At 40.2% G+C, this 20,504-nt stretch overlaps 2 protein-coding genes across 2 annotated transcripts; both read right to left on the bottom strand.

The window, feature by feature from the left end:
* Positions 1–11,671: 11,671 nt before the first annotated feature.
* On the bottom strand, positions 11,672–14,068 carry LOC111965553 (uncharacterized). Its single transcript, XM_023989713.2, has 2 exons — positions 13,999–14,068; positions 11,672–13,730 (listed from the first exon to the last, which is right to left on the bottom strand). The coding sequence occupies exons 1-2, from the start codon at positions 14,032–14,034 to the stop codon at positions 12,177–12,179; spliced, it is 1,590 nt and encodes a 529-aa protein (XP_023845481.1). The 5' UTR covers positions 14,035–14,068; the 3' UTR covers positions 11,672–12,176.
* Positions 14,069–15,410: 1,342 nt separating this feature from the next.
* On the bottom strand, positions 15,411–17,377 carry LOC111965552 (uncharacterized). Its single transcript, XM_023989712.2, has 2 exons — positions 17,308–17,377; positions 15,411–17,039 (listed from the first exon to the last, which is right to left on the bottom strand). The coding sequence occupies exons 1-2, from the start codon at positions 17,341–17,343 to the stop codon at positions 15,486–15,488; spliced, it is 1,590 nt and encodes a 529-aa protein (XP_023845480.1). The 5' UTR covers positions 17,344–17,377; the 3' UTR covers positions 15,411–15,485.
* Between the last annotated feature and the right edge of the window lie 3,127 nt (positions 17,378–20,504).

Raw genomic sequence — 20,504 nt, 5'->3', positions numbered from 1 at the left:
AATCTCACGCATTTTCATATGTAAATGTAAACAGAGGGTCCTCCAGTATTCCACTGTAATAGATTGACACGTTTACTGAAATTAGGGCGCATGTCGAGAATTTTTCATCCTCCCCTTTTCAGCTTTCTATCTCGTTTCATTTTGAGGAGCAAAACAATGAGGTTGGGATTGAACAGGCTTGCCAAAACCAGGTAATTAGGCTTACTCTGCAATTCCCCACAGAGGTTTTTCCCGAACGCCCACGACTTAAAAAGCGGAGATAAAACCCAAGTTAACTCAAACAGCATTATTGCTCTGTATTGACTGAAATAGGTTATAGATTCATAGCCATAAGCACAACACATAGGAACATGTACATAAATGAACTTGAGATGAAAATGAATATTTTTCATGATTCATCAGTTGCTTTTGTATTGTTCACCCTTTGAAATCACCTTGGAACAGGTTATTATTAAACTGACATTTTAGTCATTTAACAGACACTCTTATCCAGAGCGACTTACAGGAGAATTTAGGGTTAAGTGCCTTGCTCAACGGCACATTGACAGATTTTTCACCTAGTCGGCTCAGGGATTCGAACAAGCAACCTTTCAAGTACTCTCCCAACGCTCTTAACCGCTAAGCTACCTACCATCTTTAATAAAGTCAATTTAATACAGAAGAAGCTGCTGACGAATATAATTTAAGGGGTCCAATCAAGGTGTCCAACCAATTCAGAGGCCAGCCCTAGACCATCTTGAATACATTCCAATGCTTCCTTGAGAGAACCACTGATCTTTCACCACAAACAGATATTGATTCGGATTAATTGATTTTGAAACTCATTACAATATTGCTTTGCGATTTAATTGGCTCAATTCTATGATCTACATGATTTCTCTAACTTAATTTAATTGAACACCGTCCATGTACTTTTCTTCATATTTATTCACCAGTAGGCAATATCGACCAGTGTAATGAAATGCACAGTTGTAAACCATATCCCAAGGTATTCTTGCTTCTTACGTAGGTTGCCATATTTTTGCTTTCCATTCACCTGTCTGGATTTGCGATCATCATCTTGTTTACCTGATTAATCATCTTCAGTTTCTAGAAAGCCTCTAATTTTTAACCAAACACTCGTGTTCAAAGAGCACTTCCGTTAAACCTTATACAATCCACATATATAAAAATGGTTTAACAGAGTACGAAAGTAAATATAACTCTACACAGGATTGCATGGTTTGGACCTGATAATTCGTCTTCAGTTTTCTGTTTATTACAAAAGACTAGAGACAGAGTCATTGTAATGCATGCTCTGCCTCTCCGAGCTGAATAAATCACCCTGATCTGCCCAAACTAGTCTTTGCCTTAAAATGGTGAGTTGGCCTCTAAATCAAGGTGGGTAATCTACAGACTTTGATGACGTGTGTTCCGTCATTTAATTGAATTATTGATCCTCCGTAAACTTCTGAAGCCCTACCTTCTTAAAGAGTTTGTAAAAATCCTGTGGCACTTGTATAAAAAAAAATCGATGCACTTGTATTTCCCTACTAGGGCTGACTTTGCGGATGACATGTACTTGCAAAGATTGTGAATTGTTGTTGTCTCAGCTAGCTATCTTACGATGAAGGCACTAACGTAAGATGTTCTGGATAAGAGTGTCTGCTAAATGACTCAAATGTAGATGTAATGTCAAATTTCCCCTGGAGATTGTSTGTTTCATATGATCACCTAGTGGAGGACAGAGGGATGCTATAGGGTACTACTGGAATGAGGCCTCTGCTTTCTTCTCCGTTCTCCTCTTACCTCTGGGAAGGATAGGGACACTCACTTGCTAGTTGTTGATGGTGGTGGGTAAATAACTAGGAAGTTGGTATATCTATCCATCCTGTCATGAAAGACCTAATCTCCAACCAACGGAGGCCGTTATAGCAGGCATWTTACATCCTGGTATTTGGGGATTCCTCCTAATGGATACCCTAATATCATACGTCTATCCCTGGGGTTCCTCGTTGAGCACACCTTGCAGATCTAAAATTACCGAATAGGGGTAAGAAATATGGCTGACAGGTGATGTTGTAACCATATTGCTCACACTTCCATTCATTTCAGATCCATAAGGAGTAGAAAGTAATACAAACAAATATAATATTGTAATATAATACATCATAATTTTGTGGATAAGAAAAATAAAATAAATGAAGCTGCAATGTGTAAATGTCAATCCAGTCATATAATATCAACCTGATATTTTAACGTGGATAATTACTGAATAGTAATCCCTAAGGTGTCAGTCCCTTTGGTGCTGCAGCTTGGTAATGGAGATCGACTTGGGTTCATTAATATGCGTTATTGAGGTTGCACTATTAATTGAATGATACCTTGCAGCATAATGCATGGGAGATGTGGGGATCTCAAATTAATAAGGGCAAGTGTGCAAATAGGTCATAATATGACACCCAAATAATGTCGGTATTGTCTTGGTATCGTTAGCATGTGGCTTGCATTTTCATTCATTTTCTATGATGCCACTGCCTTCCGGTCTGTAGCTAGCTAGCATATAAAATCATTTGGAGTCATTAAGCCTTCAGCTACTTCTAGTTACAGTTGAGACTTGGGGGGTGTATTATGGTGAAGACTTGAAGTGGGCTGAGTGATGACCATACACTTAAATGATCATGACCAATTATCCAGGAACTTCCCTAAGCCACTCTTGGGGAGTGCTTACGCACACAACACACACACACACACACACCACACACCACACACACCACACACACACACACACACACACCACACCACACACACACACCCACACACACACACACACACACACCACAACACACACACACACACACACACACATACACGCATAGCACATAGCACTCAGACAGTGAGTCACAACATGCCTTTGCTGCCACGATCAGTCCACTGCGGAATCATTTCTGATATGCCTCTGACGTTATGAGACAGATAAGTGCAGATGGCAGTATATACTGTACATGTAGGCTTAGTGCCTCCTTCTGGGAGTTGGAGGTGAAGAGCTCCGATGTGTTGCTTCTGCCTTTCCTCTTGTTCAGAACCCTGGAAGGAGCCATTCCAGGGGCTGGTGCCTTCCTCCTCTCTCTCCAACCCTCAAAGTTGCAGAATGGAGGCAATTGTGGTCAGGGAGAAATCCAAAACAGTCTCATTGGAATCAATGGCATTAGAGTAATTTATGATGCCTTTCCCATTTACACTGAACAAAAATATAAATGCAACATGTAAACTGTTAGTCCCATGTTTCATGAGCTGAAATAAAATGTGATAGACATTTTCCATATGCGTAAAAAGCTTATTTCTCTCAAATGTTGTGCACAAATGTGTTTACATCCTTGTTAGTGAGAATTTCTCATTTGCCAAGATAATCCATCCACCTGACAAGTGTGGCAAATCAAGGAGCTGATTAAATAGCAYGATCATTACGCAGGTGCACCTTGTGCTGGGGACAATAAAAGGCCACTCTAAAATGTGCCGTTTTGTCACACAACACAATGCCACTGTCACGGCCGTCAAAAGAAGTGGACCAAAGTGCAGCGTGGTAATCGTACATATTCCTTTTATTTTAGAAAATGTCGCCAACAAAACAACAAACGAAGAAAACAACCGTGAAGCTTACGGGGCTAATTGCCACTAACAAAGATAACTACCCACACTGAAAGGAGGGAAAAAGGGCGACCTAAGTATGATTCCCAATCAGAGACAACGATAGACAGCTGTCCCTGATTGAGAACCATACCCGGCCAAAACATAGGAATAAAGAAACATAGAAAACAAAACATAGAATGCCCACTCCAAATCACACCCTGACCAAACCAACTAGAGACATAAAAAGGCTCTCTAAGATCAGGGCGTGACAGCCACAGATGACTCAAGTTTTAAGGTAGCGTGCAATTGGTATGCTGCCTGCAGGAATGTCCACCAGAGCTGTTGCCAGAGAATTTATCTTAATTTCTCTACCATAAGCCGCCTCCAACAACATTTTAGGGAAATTGGCAGCATGTCCAACCGGCCTCACAACCGCAGACCCTGTGTACTGTATGGAGTCATGTGAAAGAGCTGTTTGCTGATGTCAACGTTGTGAACATTGTGCCCCATGGTGGCAGTGGGGTTATGGTATGGGCAGGCATAAGCTATGGACAATGAACACAAATTAATTTTAGCGATGGAAATTTAAATGCACAGGGATACCGTGACGAGATCCTGAGGCCCATTATCGTGCCATTCATCCGCCACTATTACCTCATGGTTCCGCATGATAATGCACGGCCCCATGTTGCAAGGATCTGGACACAATTTCAGGAAGCTGAAAATGTCCCTGTTCTTCCATGGCCTGCATACTCACCGGACATGTCAGCCATTGAGCATGTTTGGGATGTTCTGGATTGACGTGTACGACAGAGTGTTCCAGTTCCYGATAATATCCAGCAACTTCGCACAGCCATTACATAAAAAAATTAAATAAACCTCAGTTCAACAAAAAAAAACATAACTTGACTTTAAAATGAAATCATGTGTCAAGAATCTTATCAACCCTCAAACTCATACTAAAAAAACACCTACAAATTGAGCATTAGTAATTAAACTTTTTATGAAGTTAAATCTCAGAAGTACCTTCTGGATCCATGAAACCGTATGTCATTTAATTTCCAGCTAGTCGATCGTTTTGCACCATTCTCAGAAACTTCTTCATGACTGCAATTCTGTTTGATCCGAATAGTGTCCATATTGGAAATTATTTGCTATGATCTACTAACACAGAACATGAGTTCCCTTGGAAACCATATTATGAAATGTTCAACATTCTGACAAGGAGTACAACATGACATCACAGCAAAGCCCTTGCTCGATTGGAGGGCAATTTGACTGAATTCTGGAATGTGACATACATAATGACATCATAGCGTAACCAGTGTTGGGGAGCAGGAAAGTGAGCAACTAATGGTAAATTAAAATGATAGCACTTCCAAAACTATGTCAAGCATTCTATATCTATCATGAAAGCATATTCTGTGACAGTCAACTCCATTATAATTGAGATCGGAGGTGACTATGTGGTTAAACAGTGTTCAAGGTCATATAGGAAAATTGTGGACAATCAGTTAGCTCCCACACACACCATAGTACAGCATAGTACAGCCCCCTGCCTCCCAAAACCCTATCTCCTAGCTCATGCTCCCATTMACAACTCCTCTCTCACCTGGGTCTCCTCTCATTGTTTCTGGGTCACACTGGAAAACATCGACCCACAGAGTTATTCTTTCCCCTTAACCCTGCCACAACCAATTTATCCCCCTCGTTCATAGAGTCATTAGAGGATTTGATGATCCTCTGTGTGTGGCGTCCGCAGATGCAGATGTAGGATCTTAATTTAAGCCGTATTGTCGCAGCAAAATAATCCTGCTGCAACAGRATTCAAACGTATAGTCCATAATGCTGCTTGATAGGTGCTTAAGCTGGTTAAAATAAGGCTACATGTAGGGTTGAAAAATGTATTGAAAGTTCACAGGATATTGCCACCCTAGCTATATGAAAAGTGAAATATTGTTAATATATCTGTTTGTTAGTGCGGGTTTTCAGTTAATTTATGTAAATCATGAAGCTCATCGGCATCTCAGCAACCAAAGACTGATCAAGTGAAGATCCTACAAATCTGTATGCATAGGCTGACATTGAAGAGACTTTCTCCATGATCGCCTTTTTTATTTGGTCATGCACCAGAGGTCTTAATGATGGGGAAAGGAAATAGCATGGGTAGTAATGTGAAATAATGCTCTGGTAGAAGTAGGTCATTAAGATGAACTGTGTGAAGTCACCGAATAGAGTTTCGCTGCATGTGGACATTGCTAAACACACATGTGATTGCATGACTGTATGTTCTTACTATAAAGGGATGCATGTTGTCTTAACACGTTATTTCTAGGTCCTTTWAGATTCTGTGGATTCTGTGGACTCTGTGCGGTGGTATCACCATACATTGCAACGATTTGAACAACATTAACAGCATAATAAAACCTTAGCTGAATTCAGCTACATTAGCCATATCAGCTAATTGAAGTGTCACTTTCACATACCAAAGGCTAGCCCATAGGTGATAAATAACCAAGGTAATACAAATAAATMATTGATTACAGATGGCCAACATCCCTTTCCGTTGTTTTACGATACAAGCACAAATTCACAAGACAATGTTCCCTCGATCCAAATTGTTTTCTTTTGAACCGAATAGCAGTAAACTGAAAACTTTGGGGGATTTTGATAAACAACCCACTTCTTTCTGGAGTGTTAACAAAGCATGGGGGACTGAAGGTCGGATGTTTATTAGAAGTGTAAGTGGAGTGTGCAATTGCCTCCTTGTCTCAAAGAGGGTGCTGCTAAGTCTAATGTTTCTCAACGGGCTCCATTGTTTCGCCCTCAAAACTCATCAATCATTCTAGCGTCAACACAGAAGAGCATCATGGCCAGACAATGCATTCCCCCTAGTGTTCAGTGATGGACAGAGAGAGTGGAGCTGCAATGTAGGATGGAGCACATAGCACTTCTGCTCATCACTGAAAGTCGTTCCTCTGAGTGTGTCGTTCCTCTGAGTTTTCCAAAACAAAGTAAGTACATGGTTAATACACAATAGCGTAACTTAAGTTACTGATTCTTACCAACTATGRCCCCTTTTGTGTTATGTACACACACTGGATTGATAAACCAACTCAAAGGAATTGTGTAAAAATCTCTTACAGTTATTGCTTCACATAGCATTTCTTCACACAGGAACTAACATTGTGCTCTTGAGAGAGAGGAAGGAAGAGCTAAAAATGACACAACTCCATGCCTGATTATTTAAGTGGTTGATATACTCAACCATTTAGGTTTTTGAGTCCAAGACATTATAAAGACAGGTAACGACTAGTACTGTAGGCTGAGGATATAGCGTAACTTGCTTAAGACTAGACTGAGCACCTCTATTAAAATGATTTGGCAATCAGAAATGGGATCAGAAGTCTTTGGATTTTAAGCTATTTTTGTCAAATCTGCTGATTGTATGAACCAGCTTCAGGTAGCCTAGTGGTTAGAGAATTGGGCCAGTAACAGAAAGGTTGCTAGAATGAATCCCTGAGCTGACAAGGTAAAAAATCTCTCGTTCTGCCCCTGAATAAGGCAGTTAACCCACTGTTCCTAGGCCGTCATTGTAAATAAGAATTTGTTCTTAACTGACTTGCCTAGTTAAATAAAGGGAAAATAAAAATAAACTCGTAGCAATCTTGGATTAATATGTCCTGCATCAACAGCTGAGCTGGAGAAGTTCAATCAAATTCAGTGCTGCTACAACACGTTGTTGTGGTGTGTTTCATGGAAACTGAGGATATAGAGGCACTACAATTTCTGGGAATATTGGCCAACGATGACAGCAAAACAATGAAAATAACATTCATAATAAACATATAAAATAACCTTGACATTAGATGTAGAAATGCATGTTGTTACCAAGGCCATTTCTGCAGTTTATGTACCATTCACAGAGCTAATTTCAGACCCCAARTTAAATTAAAGTAATCAATCTGGAATAGAGAGGCTCTAGCTTTTGTTTTCATGCTGCGGCCTCATTGTTTTCTATTCAAATAGTTAATGATGACTCATGAGGCCAATTGTAAAACTTGGATGAGCCACAACCCACAGGTGAAGGAATAAAGGGTTGCTTTAGTGTCTGACCAACTGTCTCACTTACCTGCTGAAGAGGTAGTCAAATATACAGTACTAATCAAAAGGTTGGACACACAGATGATCTGGCCTCCACAATCACTCGACCTCAACCCAATTGAGATGGTTTGGGATGAGTTTGGACCGCAGAGTGAAGGAAAACCAACCAACAAGTTTTCAGCATATGTGGGAGCTTCTTCAAGACTKTTGGAAAAGCATTCCAGGTGAGGCTGGTTGAGAGAATGACAAGAGTGTGCAAAGCTGYCATCAAGGCAAAGGGTGACTACTTTGAAGAATCTCAAACATAAAATATGTTTTGATTCGTTTAACAMATTTTTTGTTACTGCATAATTCCATATGTGTTATTTCATAGTTTTGATGTCTTCACTATTATTCTAAAATATAGAAAATAGTWWAAAAAATWAAGAAAAACCCTTGAATGAGTAGGTRTGTCCAAACTTTTGACTGCTATTGTACATTCTGTACTGCCGTGTCCCAATACTCTTAAACCACTTCCAATACTCTTAAACCACTTCCTAAAGGAATCAAGGAAAGGAGTCTATATGACTAGAGACACAGAATAGGACCAAAATGAAGTCTTAGCATAAAGCTGGGTAGAAAGGAAGATAGTAAACTTGAGGGAGAGTTCAGAAGAATAAGGCCATGATCCTCCACAGGCAAGGAACGCAGTGTATTCCCAATGCAGGTACGAGTTGAATAAAATATGGTGGAGTAAATTAGGTTTGTGGCAGTCCAGCTCCAACGCTGCAGTGGAACATTAATTAGAATCCCTTGATAGGTGTAAAATTTTAATGGTTTGACTGAYCACATTTTCATGGAGCACAACAGGTGAGGCTTGCGCTCAGCGGTAGGCTCATTCAACCTGCATGAACCACATGGAAAGCACAAACTGAAGCAGACAAGCGAGTTAGGGGCTGGCAGTTTCGAACTCGAAAAGAAAACTGAATAAAACGAGCAACAAAAACCAAAGCATGTATTGATCAAAATAATCATACCAGTATGCTGAAAATCAATATAGCAGTCTTACATCTATAGTTACGTACCCAATGACATACACACTAAATGTAATATGACATAAAATGGAATGGACAAAATGGCAGTCTGTTGTCAAGCAGATTAATGACATGAGGCTCCTCATGAAGGTCTAGGAGAGCAGAACAACAGCAAGAAACAGAGGGATAGAAACAGATGGATAGAAACAGATGGATAGAAACAGAGGGATAGAAACAGAGGGATAGAAACAGAGGGATAGAAACAGAGGGATAGAAACAGAGAGCAAGCCATTGGGATAGAAACAGCAGGAGATAGAAACCAGAGATACAGAGGGAATAGAAGAACAGATTGGATAGAAACAGATGGATAGAAACAAGAGGGATGAAACAGAGGGATAGAAACAGATGGATAGAAACAGAGGATAGAAACAGAATGGGATATAGAAACAGAGGGAAAGAAACAGAGGGATAGCAAAAACAGAGGGATAGAAACAGAGGAATAGAAACAGAGGAGGGATAATGAAACAGAGTGAGAAACAAGAGAGAAGAAACGAGGATAGAAGAAAGAGGATAGACAGAACAGAGGGATAGAAACAGAGGGATAGAAACAGAAGGGAAAGAAAACAGAGGGATAAAACAGAGGGATAGAAAACAGAGGATAGAAACAGAGGGATAAAAACAGAGGGATAGAAAACAGAAGGGATAGAAAACAGAGGGATAGAAACAAGGGGATAGAAACAGAGGGATAGAAACAGAGGGATAAAAACAGAGGGATAGAAACAGAGGGATAAAACAGAGGATGAAACAGGGATAGAAACAGAGGATATAAACAGAGGGATATAAACAGAGGGATATAAAACAGAGGATAAGAGAGGATAAACAGAGGGATAGAAACAGAGGGATAGAAACAGAGGGATAAGAAACAGGGATAGAAACAGAGGGATAGAAACAGAGGGATAGAAACAGAGGGATAAAACAGAGGATAGAAAACAGGAATATAAACAGAGGGAATAGAAACAGAGGGATAGAAACAGAGGGATAAAACAGAGGGAATAAAAACAGAGGGATAGAAACAGAGAGGATAGAAACAGAGGATAGAAACAGAGGATAGAAACAGAGGGATAGAAACAGAGGGATAGAAACAAGGGAATAGAAAAAAAACAGAGGGATAGAAACAGAGGGATAGAAACAGAGGGATATAAACAGAGGATAGAAACAGAGGGATAGAAACAGAGGGATAGAAACAGAGGGATTAGGAACAGAGGGATAGACAACAGGGGGATAGAAACAGAGGGAAAGAAACAGATGGATATTGTGAGAGAAAGAAAAAATAGTGTCCTTTGAAACTCGTTAAGAGCATTCAGGTCGCCGAGGACATCATCACCTACTCCTTATTTGATTGGAGGAGAAGGGTGAGATTGTGTTATGTTCTCTAATGAGAGGAGAAGCGACCTGAAGCCCCGGAGAGAGGGTGCCTGTCTGCCACTTCAACTTGGTGACATTTTGTGCCCGCTCACGGTCAAACTCTAGAGAGAGCAAGGACAAGGTTGAGGATGACGTGCACTGTGCAGAGAATCTGTCAGGGCTACTGTGGAGTGGGCCTACGTGWTATTCTTTTCAGTGCTTCCTCAGTGTGTAGATCACAGTGACAGGACTAATGAGGTCAGTGTCATCAGGTCAGTGTCATCACTGTRCATACACTACGGAGACATTGCATGGAATATTCTGAATGTTTCAGTCTATGGCCAGAATATTTGTTTAGCATGATTAAATTGTAATTATTTCAAGTCTATCAGCAGGTAATCAGTGACCTATTTGCTAAACGCTCAGGTTATTATGCAAGGTAATTGCCTGTCTTGGCAGTAGTCATAAACAAAAGACTAAATAAAAGAGTAACATTAGGTTTCTTTAATGTAGCCTACACACGCCTATAAATGGCTTACATGCTGTAGATAACGGCACACTAACTAGCTTGTATGCATTAGCTTGTAATATTAACCATAGAAATAGCTATTACAATATTTCCATTCAATACATGTTTCCCTAAAAAGGAAAGAGAGATCAGCCTTTCTCAAGAATGTATCCAATGACCTTGTGCATATCTATCCATCTTGTGAGTCCTGGCCTTCGTYTAGTGCCAGTGCTCTCTCTTTATATACAGTACCAGTCAAAMGTTTGGACACACCTACTCATTCAAGGGTTTTTCWTTATTTTGACTATTTTCTACATTGTAGAATAATAGTGAAGACATCAMAACTATGAAATAACACATACGGAATCATGTAGTAGCCCAAAAAAAAGTGTTAAACACGTCAATTTTATATTTGAGATTCTTCAAAGTAGCCACCTTGACTTGATGACAGCTATGCACACTCTTTTTTTTATTTCATGGTGTTGATGTCTTCACTATTATTCTATAGTGTAGAAAATAGTCAAAATAAAGAAAAACCCTTGAATGAGTAGTGTGTGTCCAAACTTTTGACTGGTACTGCATATATATTTATTTATTTATTTATTATTATTTTTTGACAATAAACAATAAAAAACTTAACATTTACATACATTTCCACAAACATTAATCACACATGCTCACACCCACATGTTCCCACCATATCCACCCCCGTATCCACCCCCGTATCCACCCCCGTATCCACCCCCGATACTTGTAAGACTCTGCCCCATATGATTTCAAATTATGTTATGTTGTTTCTGTCTGTAGACAGATTGTTTTACATATTTAAATAACAAGGCATTGATTCTTCCCTTCTCTTAACGATGGAGTTTCATTTGACTTCCAGTATTTAAGTAATAGTTTCTCCAATGTAAGTGAAGAAAATAATATTGTCCAGTCCATTGGGTATCTTACTAAGTCTTGAAATATTCACCATGTCTTGAAATATGCAGATAGATTGATTAAAACTTACATTGGAAAACTTTTGACAGCCAGCTTTCTAATTCTGCCCATAACGTTTGGACTTTATAGCACTCCCAGAAGGCATTAACTATTGAGTCATTGCTAGTTTTACACTTAAGACATGACTCTGCTGTTGTGCTGTAGAATTYATGAATTTTGTCTCTCGTATGATAAATTATGTACATTAGTTGATACTGGATTAAGCATTTATTTTTTCGTTAACTGTAATTTCACTAGTTATATTCCTCCATCTTGTGCCAATATTAGTTATTTTTAAGTCTTGGTTCGTATAGCTGATATTTATTTTCTAAGAGATTGTCAGTTGGATAGGCTCTCTACAAGGTTTTGTATATCTTACCTGTCATATGAGTATCTTTTTCTGACTCAAATAGAATTCCCTCAACATTGCTGTGATGTCCGAAATCTTTCGAAATGTTTTGATATAAACATTTAAGTTGCATTTATTTGAAAATGTCTACATTGGTCAGTCCAAAATGGCTTTTTAATTCTGTCAGTGCTCTCCTCACAGACAGCCTTTAGTCCAGGTTCTGTGGTGACTCCCTCCTCTGGATGATGTCATACACGGAGTGCCAATGCCCCCGCCGAAGAGCTGTGTACGTGTCATCAAACTCATCTGGGTCCGCATAGATATGTTCAAAGTTTTCATAGTCGGGGGAGCTCTCCCTCCTACTGACATCTAGATGAGCGCCATCATTATTGACAGTTTGGACGTTCATTCTAATATCATGTCCTCCCATGTTTCTCCTTTTCAGTGTGCTGAAGGTAAAGACCAGAAGAGCTGCGACAGTCAGGAGAGCCACCACCCCCAGAACAACAATTAACACAGACACTGGTCCTTTAGTGACGGTGAGTGTAGCTTCCAGGGAGGGTAACTCATCCTGACCAATCAGTGCACAGGAGTAGCTACCTGCATCCTCACTGCTGACTGTGTGGAGCGTTATGTAACCTTCTTCACCATTTGGGCTGGGTATGCGTTGTCCGTCTTTGTACAAGATGAAGCCCCCAAAGCCTTGCGGAAGACCGCATTGGGTATGGCACCAGATCGACACAGAGGCTCCTTGGTCCACGACGGCAGGATATACATGCACATATAAGTCTGTGACAGACAGGGAGACCGCTGGCGAATTGAAGTATGTCTCTTGCGTTTTAAACAGGAACCTGTACTTGGACGTGTCGCTCTTTCTCAAATCTGTGATTCTCAGGGTGCAGTCATTACCGTTCCCACGATATACCACACGACCCACATACTCCGGGTACCGAGTCAGATCTTCAGGCTCCATTTTGAGATCTGTATTATTCACCCAAAGTGTCTTTGTGATATTGAGACTTCTGGGGAATGTGTAAGTGCAAGAAAGGTTTACATATGACCCAGGGAAGCCACATATTGTCTTGGGGGTGTAACTCACATCCAAGCAGTTTCTTTGGAGACACACTGCAGGAGCACGGAGATCCTCATAGCCCTTTATAGCACAGGAGTAGCTGCCTGCATTCATACCTTTGACTGGTTTGAGGAACAAGCTGGTGTTGGTGAGTAAAGTAATGTTACTGTTCTTGTACCAGACGTAGATGGTGTTATCACTCAGAGTGCAGGTAGTGGTACAGGTCAGTTTCACCCCCAGTCCATTTGTCACAAAATCCTTCTTTATCTGCAGGTTTGTGACAATCAACTTGATTCCAGGTGCACTATTTATCCATCCAGAGGACTCTGCCTTAAATCTAAAGCGATAGACACCCTCATCACTCTTTCTAAGATCTCTTATTTCAAGAAAAGATCTGCCACCAAACGTCAAACGACCTTTATATTCTGGGTCTGTAGAGAGGTCCTCAGGTATAGTCTTGTTCCTCCATTTCCACATCTGGGTCTTTTTAAACCAGTAGAGGTTTTGGTATTCACTTTTGGAATTTGGTGGATGGAGGCATCTTACTTTCACAGTTGCTCCCTGTAATGCACAGATAGTCAACTCTGCACAGGTGAAACTCACCACGTTCACAGACAGAAGACCTGGTATGACGAGAAACAGTCCAAAAAGCGTTCTTCCTGTCAGTGTCATGGGGATCTCTACAGTTACCTGTAGTGTAGATGCAATAACATAGATATAATGAATCAAGTATTTGATTAAGATTTTAGCATGAAACGTTTGCCTCATATTACTCAATATTTGTTCTAACTCAAACTGCTCTAGAGCCCAAAAACTACTTTGACGTCAATGTCAACAAATTTTTCCAGAAGTTGAAAAGCTAGCTTTTTGACAAATGGGATCAGAAGTCTTGGGGTTTTAAGCTGTGTGAATTGAGAGAAATGTAATTAGTGAAGTAAATAATCACAAAGATACTTACACTTTGGGAAAGATGGTCAACTGATATCTTCAACATTTCTGGCAGCACAGTTGAACGAAATATAACTGTGAAGATGTTTCTTAATAAACGGAGGCAGGACATGTTGCTGATACACATCTCACCCACTTCCTTCCCTTAAGACACATTGGTGGTGTGATGACTATATAAGGCAAAGAACAGAATCTGACTAACTTTACATGGGATACCTGACACTGTTGGCTAAGATAAATGTAGCTGAAACCTTTCATATCACTTCTGTCACAGCTCTATGTTACGGTGGGATACACCATTATCATCTCTATTGGTTAGGTAAATGATTTCCCCCCTTTTATCCCCTGAGAATTACAATCTAATATTTCACACTGTCATCTCAGCGTTGGTTTTCATATATTTCACAATCAGGAAGAGGTTGCTTAAACTAACAACAAACTTACAAAGGTGAGTGATAAGGGGATTTGGGGGAAATGAATTCGTACAGTAGATTACACAACTTGACTTGGACCATGTCACACCCTGGCCTTAGTATTCTTTGTTTTCTTTATTATTTTAGTTAGGTCAGGGTGTGACATGGGGAATGTATGTGTTTTTGTAGTGTCTAGGGTGGTTGTATGGTTTAGGGGGTTAAATAGAGTAGATGGGTTTGTGTTTAGTATAGGTGTCTAGCTGTGTCTATGGTTGCCTGAATGGTTCTCAATCAGAGACAGATGTCATTTATTGTCTCTGATTGGGAGCCATATTTAAGGCAGCCATAGGCACTAGGTTTATGTGGGTAATTGTCTATGTTGAACGTTAGTAGCTTGTGTGTGCACTTTCGTTTATAGCTTCACGGTCGTTTGTTTTGTTTTGTTAGTTTTGTTGTAAGAGTGTTTCGTTTCGTGTTACGTCTTCATCAAAATAAAAGGAAGATGTATTTCTCACACGCTGCGCCTTGGTCTCCTCACTACGACGATCGTGAAAGAATTACCCACCTAACCCGGACCAAGCAGCGTGTAAAGCGGCAACAGGATTTATGGCAATGGGAGCAGGATCTGGGCTACACTACGTGGGAGGAGATCGACAGGTGGGCGATCGACCCAGGGCGAGTGCCGGAGCCCGCCTGNATGAATTTTGTCTCTCGTATGATAAATTATGTACATTAGTTGATACTGGATTAAGCATTTATTTTTTCGTTAACTGTAATTTCACTAGTTATATTCCTCCATCTTGTGCCAATATTAGTTATTTTTAAGTCTTGGTTCGTATAGCTGATATTTATTTTCTAAGAGATTGTCAGTTGGATAGGCTCTCTACAAGGTTTTGTATATCTTACCTGTCATATGAGTATCTTTTTCTGACTCAAATAGAATTCCCTCAACATTGCTGTGATGTCCGAAATCTTTCGAAATGTTTTGATATAAACATTTAAGTTGCATTTATTTGAAAATGTCTACATTGGTCAGTCCAAAATGGCTTTTTAATTCTGTCAGTGCTCTCCTCACAGACAGCCTTTAGTCCAGGTTCTGTGGTGACTCCCTCCTCTGGATGATGTCATACACGGAGTGCCAATGCCCCCGCCGAAGAGCTGTGTACGTGTCATCAAACTCATCTGGGTCCGCATAGATATGTTCAAAGTTTTCATAGTCGGGGGAGCTCTCCCTCCTACTGACATCTAGATGAGCGCCATCATTATTGACAGTTTGGACGTTCATTCTAATATCATGTCCTCCCATGTTTCTCCTTTTCAGTGTGCTGAAGGTAAAGACCAGAAGAGCTGCGACAGTCAGGAGAGCCACCACCCCCAGAACAACAATTAACACAGACACTGGTCCTTTAGTGACGGTGAGTGTAGCTTCCAGGGAGGGTAACTCATCCTGACCAATCAGTGCACAGGAGTAGCTACCTGCATCCTCACTGCTGACTGTGTGGAGCGTTATGTAACCTTCTTCACCATTTGGGCTGGGTATGCGTTGTCCGTCTTTGTACAAGATGAAGCCCCCAAAGCCTTGCGGAAGACCGCATTGGGTATGGCACCAGATCGACACAGAGGCTCCTTGGTCCACGACGGCAGGATATACATGCACATATAAGTCTGTGACAGACAGGGAGACCGCTGGCGAATTGAAGTATGTCTCTTGCGTTTTAAACAGGAACCTGTACTTGGACGTGTCGCTCTTTCTCAAATCTGTGATTCTCAGGGTGCAGTCATTACCGTTCCCACGATATACCACACGACCCACATACTCCGGGTACCGAGTCAGATCTTCAGGCTCCATTTTGAGATCTGTATTATTCACCCAAAGTGTCTTTGTGATATTGAGACTTCTGGGGAATGTGTAAGTGCAAGAAAGGTTTACATATGACCCAGGGAAGCCACATATTGTCTTGGGGGTGTAACTCACATCCAAGCAGTTTCTTTGGAGACACACTGCAGGAGCACGGAGATCCTCATAGCCCTTTATAGCACAGGAGTAGCTGCCTGCATTCATACCTTTGACTGGTTTGAGGAACAAGCTGGTGTTGGTGAGTAAAGTAATGTTACTGTTCTTGTACCAGACGTAGATGGTGTTATCACTCAGAGTGCAGGTAGTGGTACAGGTCAGTTTCACCCCCAGTCCATTTGTCACAAAATCCTTCTTTATCTGCAGGTTTGTGACAATCAACTTGATTCCAGGTGCACTATTTATCCATCCAGAGGACTCTGCCTTAAATCTAAAGCGATAGACACCCTCATCACTCTTTCTAAGATCTCTTATTTCAAGAAAAGATCTGCCACCAAACGTCAAACGACCTTTATATTCTGGGTCTGTAGAGAGGTCCTCAGGTATAGTCTTGTTCCTCCATTTCCACATCTGGGTCTTTTTAAACCAGTAGAGGTTTTGGTATTCACTTTTGGAATTTGGTGGATGGAGGCATCTTACTTTCACAGTTGCTCCCTGTAATGCACAGATAGTCAACTCTGCACAGGTGAAACTCACCACGTTCACAGACAGAAGACCTGGTATGACGAGAAACAGTCCAAAAAGCGTTCTTCCTGTCAGTGTCATGGGGATCTCTACAGTTACCTGTAGTGTAGATGCAATAACATAGATATAATGAATCAAGTATTTGATTAAGATTTTAGCATGAAACGTTTGCCTCATATTACTCAATATTTGTTCTAACTCAAACTGCTCTAGAGCCCAAAAACTACTTTGACGTCAATGTCAACAAATTTTTCCAGAAGTTGAAAAGCTAGCTTTTTGACAAATGGGATCAGAAGTCTTGGGGTTTTAAGCTGTGTGAATTGAGAGAAATGTAATTAGTGAAGTAAATAATCACAAAGATACTTACACTTTGGGAAAGATGGTCAACTGATATCTTCAACATTTCTGGCAGCACAGTTGAACGAAATATAACTGTGAAGATGTTTCTTAATAAACGGAGGCAGGACATGTTGCTGATACACATCTCACCCACTTCCTTCCCTTAAGACACATTGGTGGTGTGATGACTATATAAGGCAAAGAACAGAATCTGACTAACTTTACATGGGATACCTGACACTGTTGGCTAAGATAAATGTAGCTGAAACCTTTCATATCACTTCTGTCACAGCTCTATGTTACGGTGGGATACACCATTATCATCTCTATTGGTTAGGTAAATGATTTCCCCCCTTTTATCCCCTGAGAATTACAATCTAATATTTCACACTGTCATCTCAGCGTTGGTTTTCATATATTTCACAATCAGGAAGAGGTTGCTTAAACTAACAACAAACTTACAAAGGTGAGTGATAAGGGGATTTGGGGGAAATGAATTCGTACAGTAGATTACACAACTTGACTTGGACCATGTCACACCCTGGCCTTAGTATTCTTTGTTTTCTTTATTATTTTAGTTAGGTCAGGGTGTGACATGGGGAATGTATGTGTTTTTGTAGTGTCTAGGGTGGTTGTATGGTTTAGGGGGTTAAATAGAGTAGATGGGTTTGTGTTTAGTATAGGTGTCTAGCTGTGTCTATGGTTGCCTGAATGGTTCTCAATCAGAGACAGATGTCATTTATTGTCTCTGATTGGGAGCCATATTTAAGGCAGCCATAGGCACTAGGTTTATGTGGGTAATTGTCTATGTTGAACGTTAGTAGCTTGTGTGTGCACTTTCGTTTATAGCTTCACGGTCGTTTGTTTTGTTTTGTTAGTTTTGTTGTAAGAGTGTTTYGTTTCGTGTTACGTCTTCATCAAAATAAAAGGAAGATGTATTTCTCACACGCTGCGCCTTGGTCTCCTCACTACGAYGATCGTGACAGACCAATAAAACTCCACCAACATGGTTGCACGTCCAAAAGACAAATGTTGTATTACAGAAAAGTTACGGCTCTGCCGGTTTTATACCAATACAACGATTTGACAGGATTTTATACAGCAGCCTCATCCAGCAACCTTGACAAATAAAGTGATACAGTATTGACAGCATCTCAAACGTTAAGCAGTGATGAGGGAAAACAAGTGATAAAGGTTCAGGCGTTTGAATGTTAATATGAGAAAAAGCAAAATACCATGCATCTGCACAATAGTAATAAGGAAGCACTTTTGATTTCTCCAAACAAAACAATGTTTGTATGAGATAGCCTCTCCATCAGTCTTCTATCCCAGAGGTAGCTGTTTATACTCTGATGAATATACATCATATTACCTGAGAAAGGAGATGAGAAAACCCATTAAAGGGCTCATGTCATGGGAAATGATGGAGCCTGGAAATAAAGAGACCAGAGGACAGGTTTGAAATGGCTCAATCTCAGGCAATTATTTCTTTGCAGATTGCACCGCATGCATATCGTATGAGATCAAAAAGCTGGTGACCATGTTTTGTTTGTGTAGATGGATATTTGAATTGCTGAACAGATCCAGCCACTCTGAGGGCGGTCCATTCCCCAGGCTGAGCAGATCCAGCCACTCTGAGGGCGGTCCATTCCCCAGGCTGAGCGAAAACCACAATACTAAAGCATGGAGATCCAATTGTACAGTAGACTCATCTCTCTTCAAGCTAATCAATTCTGTACGTCTAACGATACAATTCTAGGGTTGCACAATTTCTCCGTTTTACTAGATAGCTTCAGAATGGGAGCTCTTAGTTCGCTTTTGAGTTATTGCTTTTACATATAGGCCAATATAAATTGCCTCCTTTATACTGTATATGAACTGGGAACTCCATGATGTATTCTACATTGATATTCCATAATGTGAGCACTCATAAATCCCTTGCTTGGCAATGTCAAGTCAAGTTTGCAGCATCTCTTCAGTGGCCCTTGAAGGCTGTGAAAGCTGTCGCTGCCACGGGCAACTCCACACTAATTTCCCCACCCTAAGCACTTGCTAGTTTCCTAGAATAGATAATGAAGTTTTCTTMTTTTTCGAAAGAGAGAAATTAAATCACATCACTGGTTAACAGTTGGGGCTGATTCATCACATTAAAACAGAGATTATTCTGATGAATTCAGTTCGCTWTTCTTTCTTGTCTTTCATCAGGCGATGGTAATTCAATCCCTTTCTTCAATCAGCTCATCTAAGGCATAACCAAGATAATTTGCTAGCCATCYTCTCTAGCCATCTTGTCTCTATGCACTTGGAAGTCTACACAAAAGACCACTGACGACCCCAGTATAGCTCATGTGAGTCTTTCTGTGGAATATTGCATGTTGAATAGTGCAGTGCCTCTTTCTTTGCCTAATCATTCCTTATGAACACATATGTTTTGTAAATGGATTATAATAGGTTTTGAGAACAAAATGTGAATCCTTGTGTGCATGACAATAGAGAAATGTGCATAACGCCTTCTTTGTTAATAAATTGTTCTTCTAAATTGCGTGTATGTAGGCTATTAGGAAACAGATGGRACACCTACGCCTTGGAATTAGCATAAGAAATTCCCTATCAGAACCTCTGGCACAAATAACTTTAGGGAAGCACAGTCAAAACATGAAGGACTTAAACCGAGCCATCAGAAATGTAATACAGGAGTTTAGTAGCGTTCAAGGGTTATTATGTTTGTTGCAATCTTTCTGTGGTTTTATGTATGATCAAATCTGCAGCAAGTACTCGTTGATATAAAGGCCCAGTGCAGTCAAAAACGTGATTCTCATGTGTTTTATATATATTATTTTGACACTATGAGCTTGGAATAATACTGTGAAATTGTGAAAATGATGATAATGCACTTTTATTGTAAGAGCTGTTTGAAAATACAGCCTGAAATTGCAGTTTTGGCMTGCCTGGTGACATCACCGGGTGATAAATTAGTTAACCCYTGTARGTTTAAGCCCTTAGATCACAATATATACTAAAGCTRACATGTATCATTATTTTAAGATGGTCATAAAATGTATAATTTAGCTATTTTGAATTTTAGGACAGTTTAGGTATATGCAGTACCAGTCAAAAGTGTGGACACACCTACTCATTCAAGGGTTTTTCTTTATTATTACTATTTTCTACATTGTAGAATAATATTGAAGACATCAAAACTATGAATCATGTAGTAACCAAAAA

Source organism: Salvelinus sp. IW2-2015, linkage group LG6.2, assembly GCF_002910315.2.
Source record: "Salvelinus sp. IW2-2015 linkage group LG6.2, ASM291031v2, whole genome shotgun sequence".
Taxonomy (NCBI): domain Eukaryota; kingdom Metazoa; phylum Chordata; class Actinopteri; order Salmoniformes; family Salmonidae; genus Salvelinus; species Salvelinus sp. IW2-2015.
Note: the sequence above shows the minus strand (reverse complement) of the source record. Positions and strands in the feature narration are given on the sequence as shown.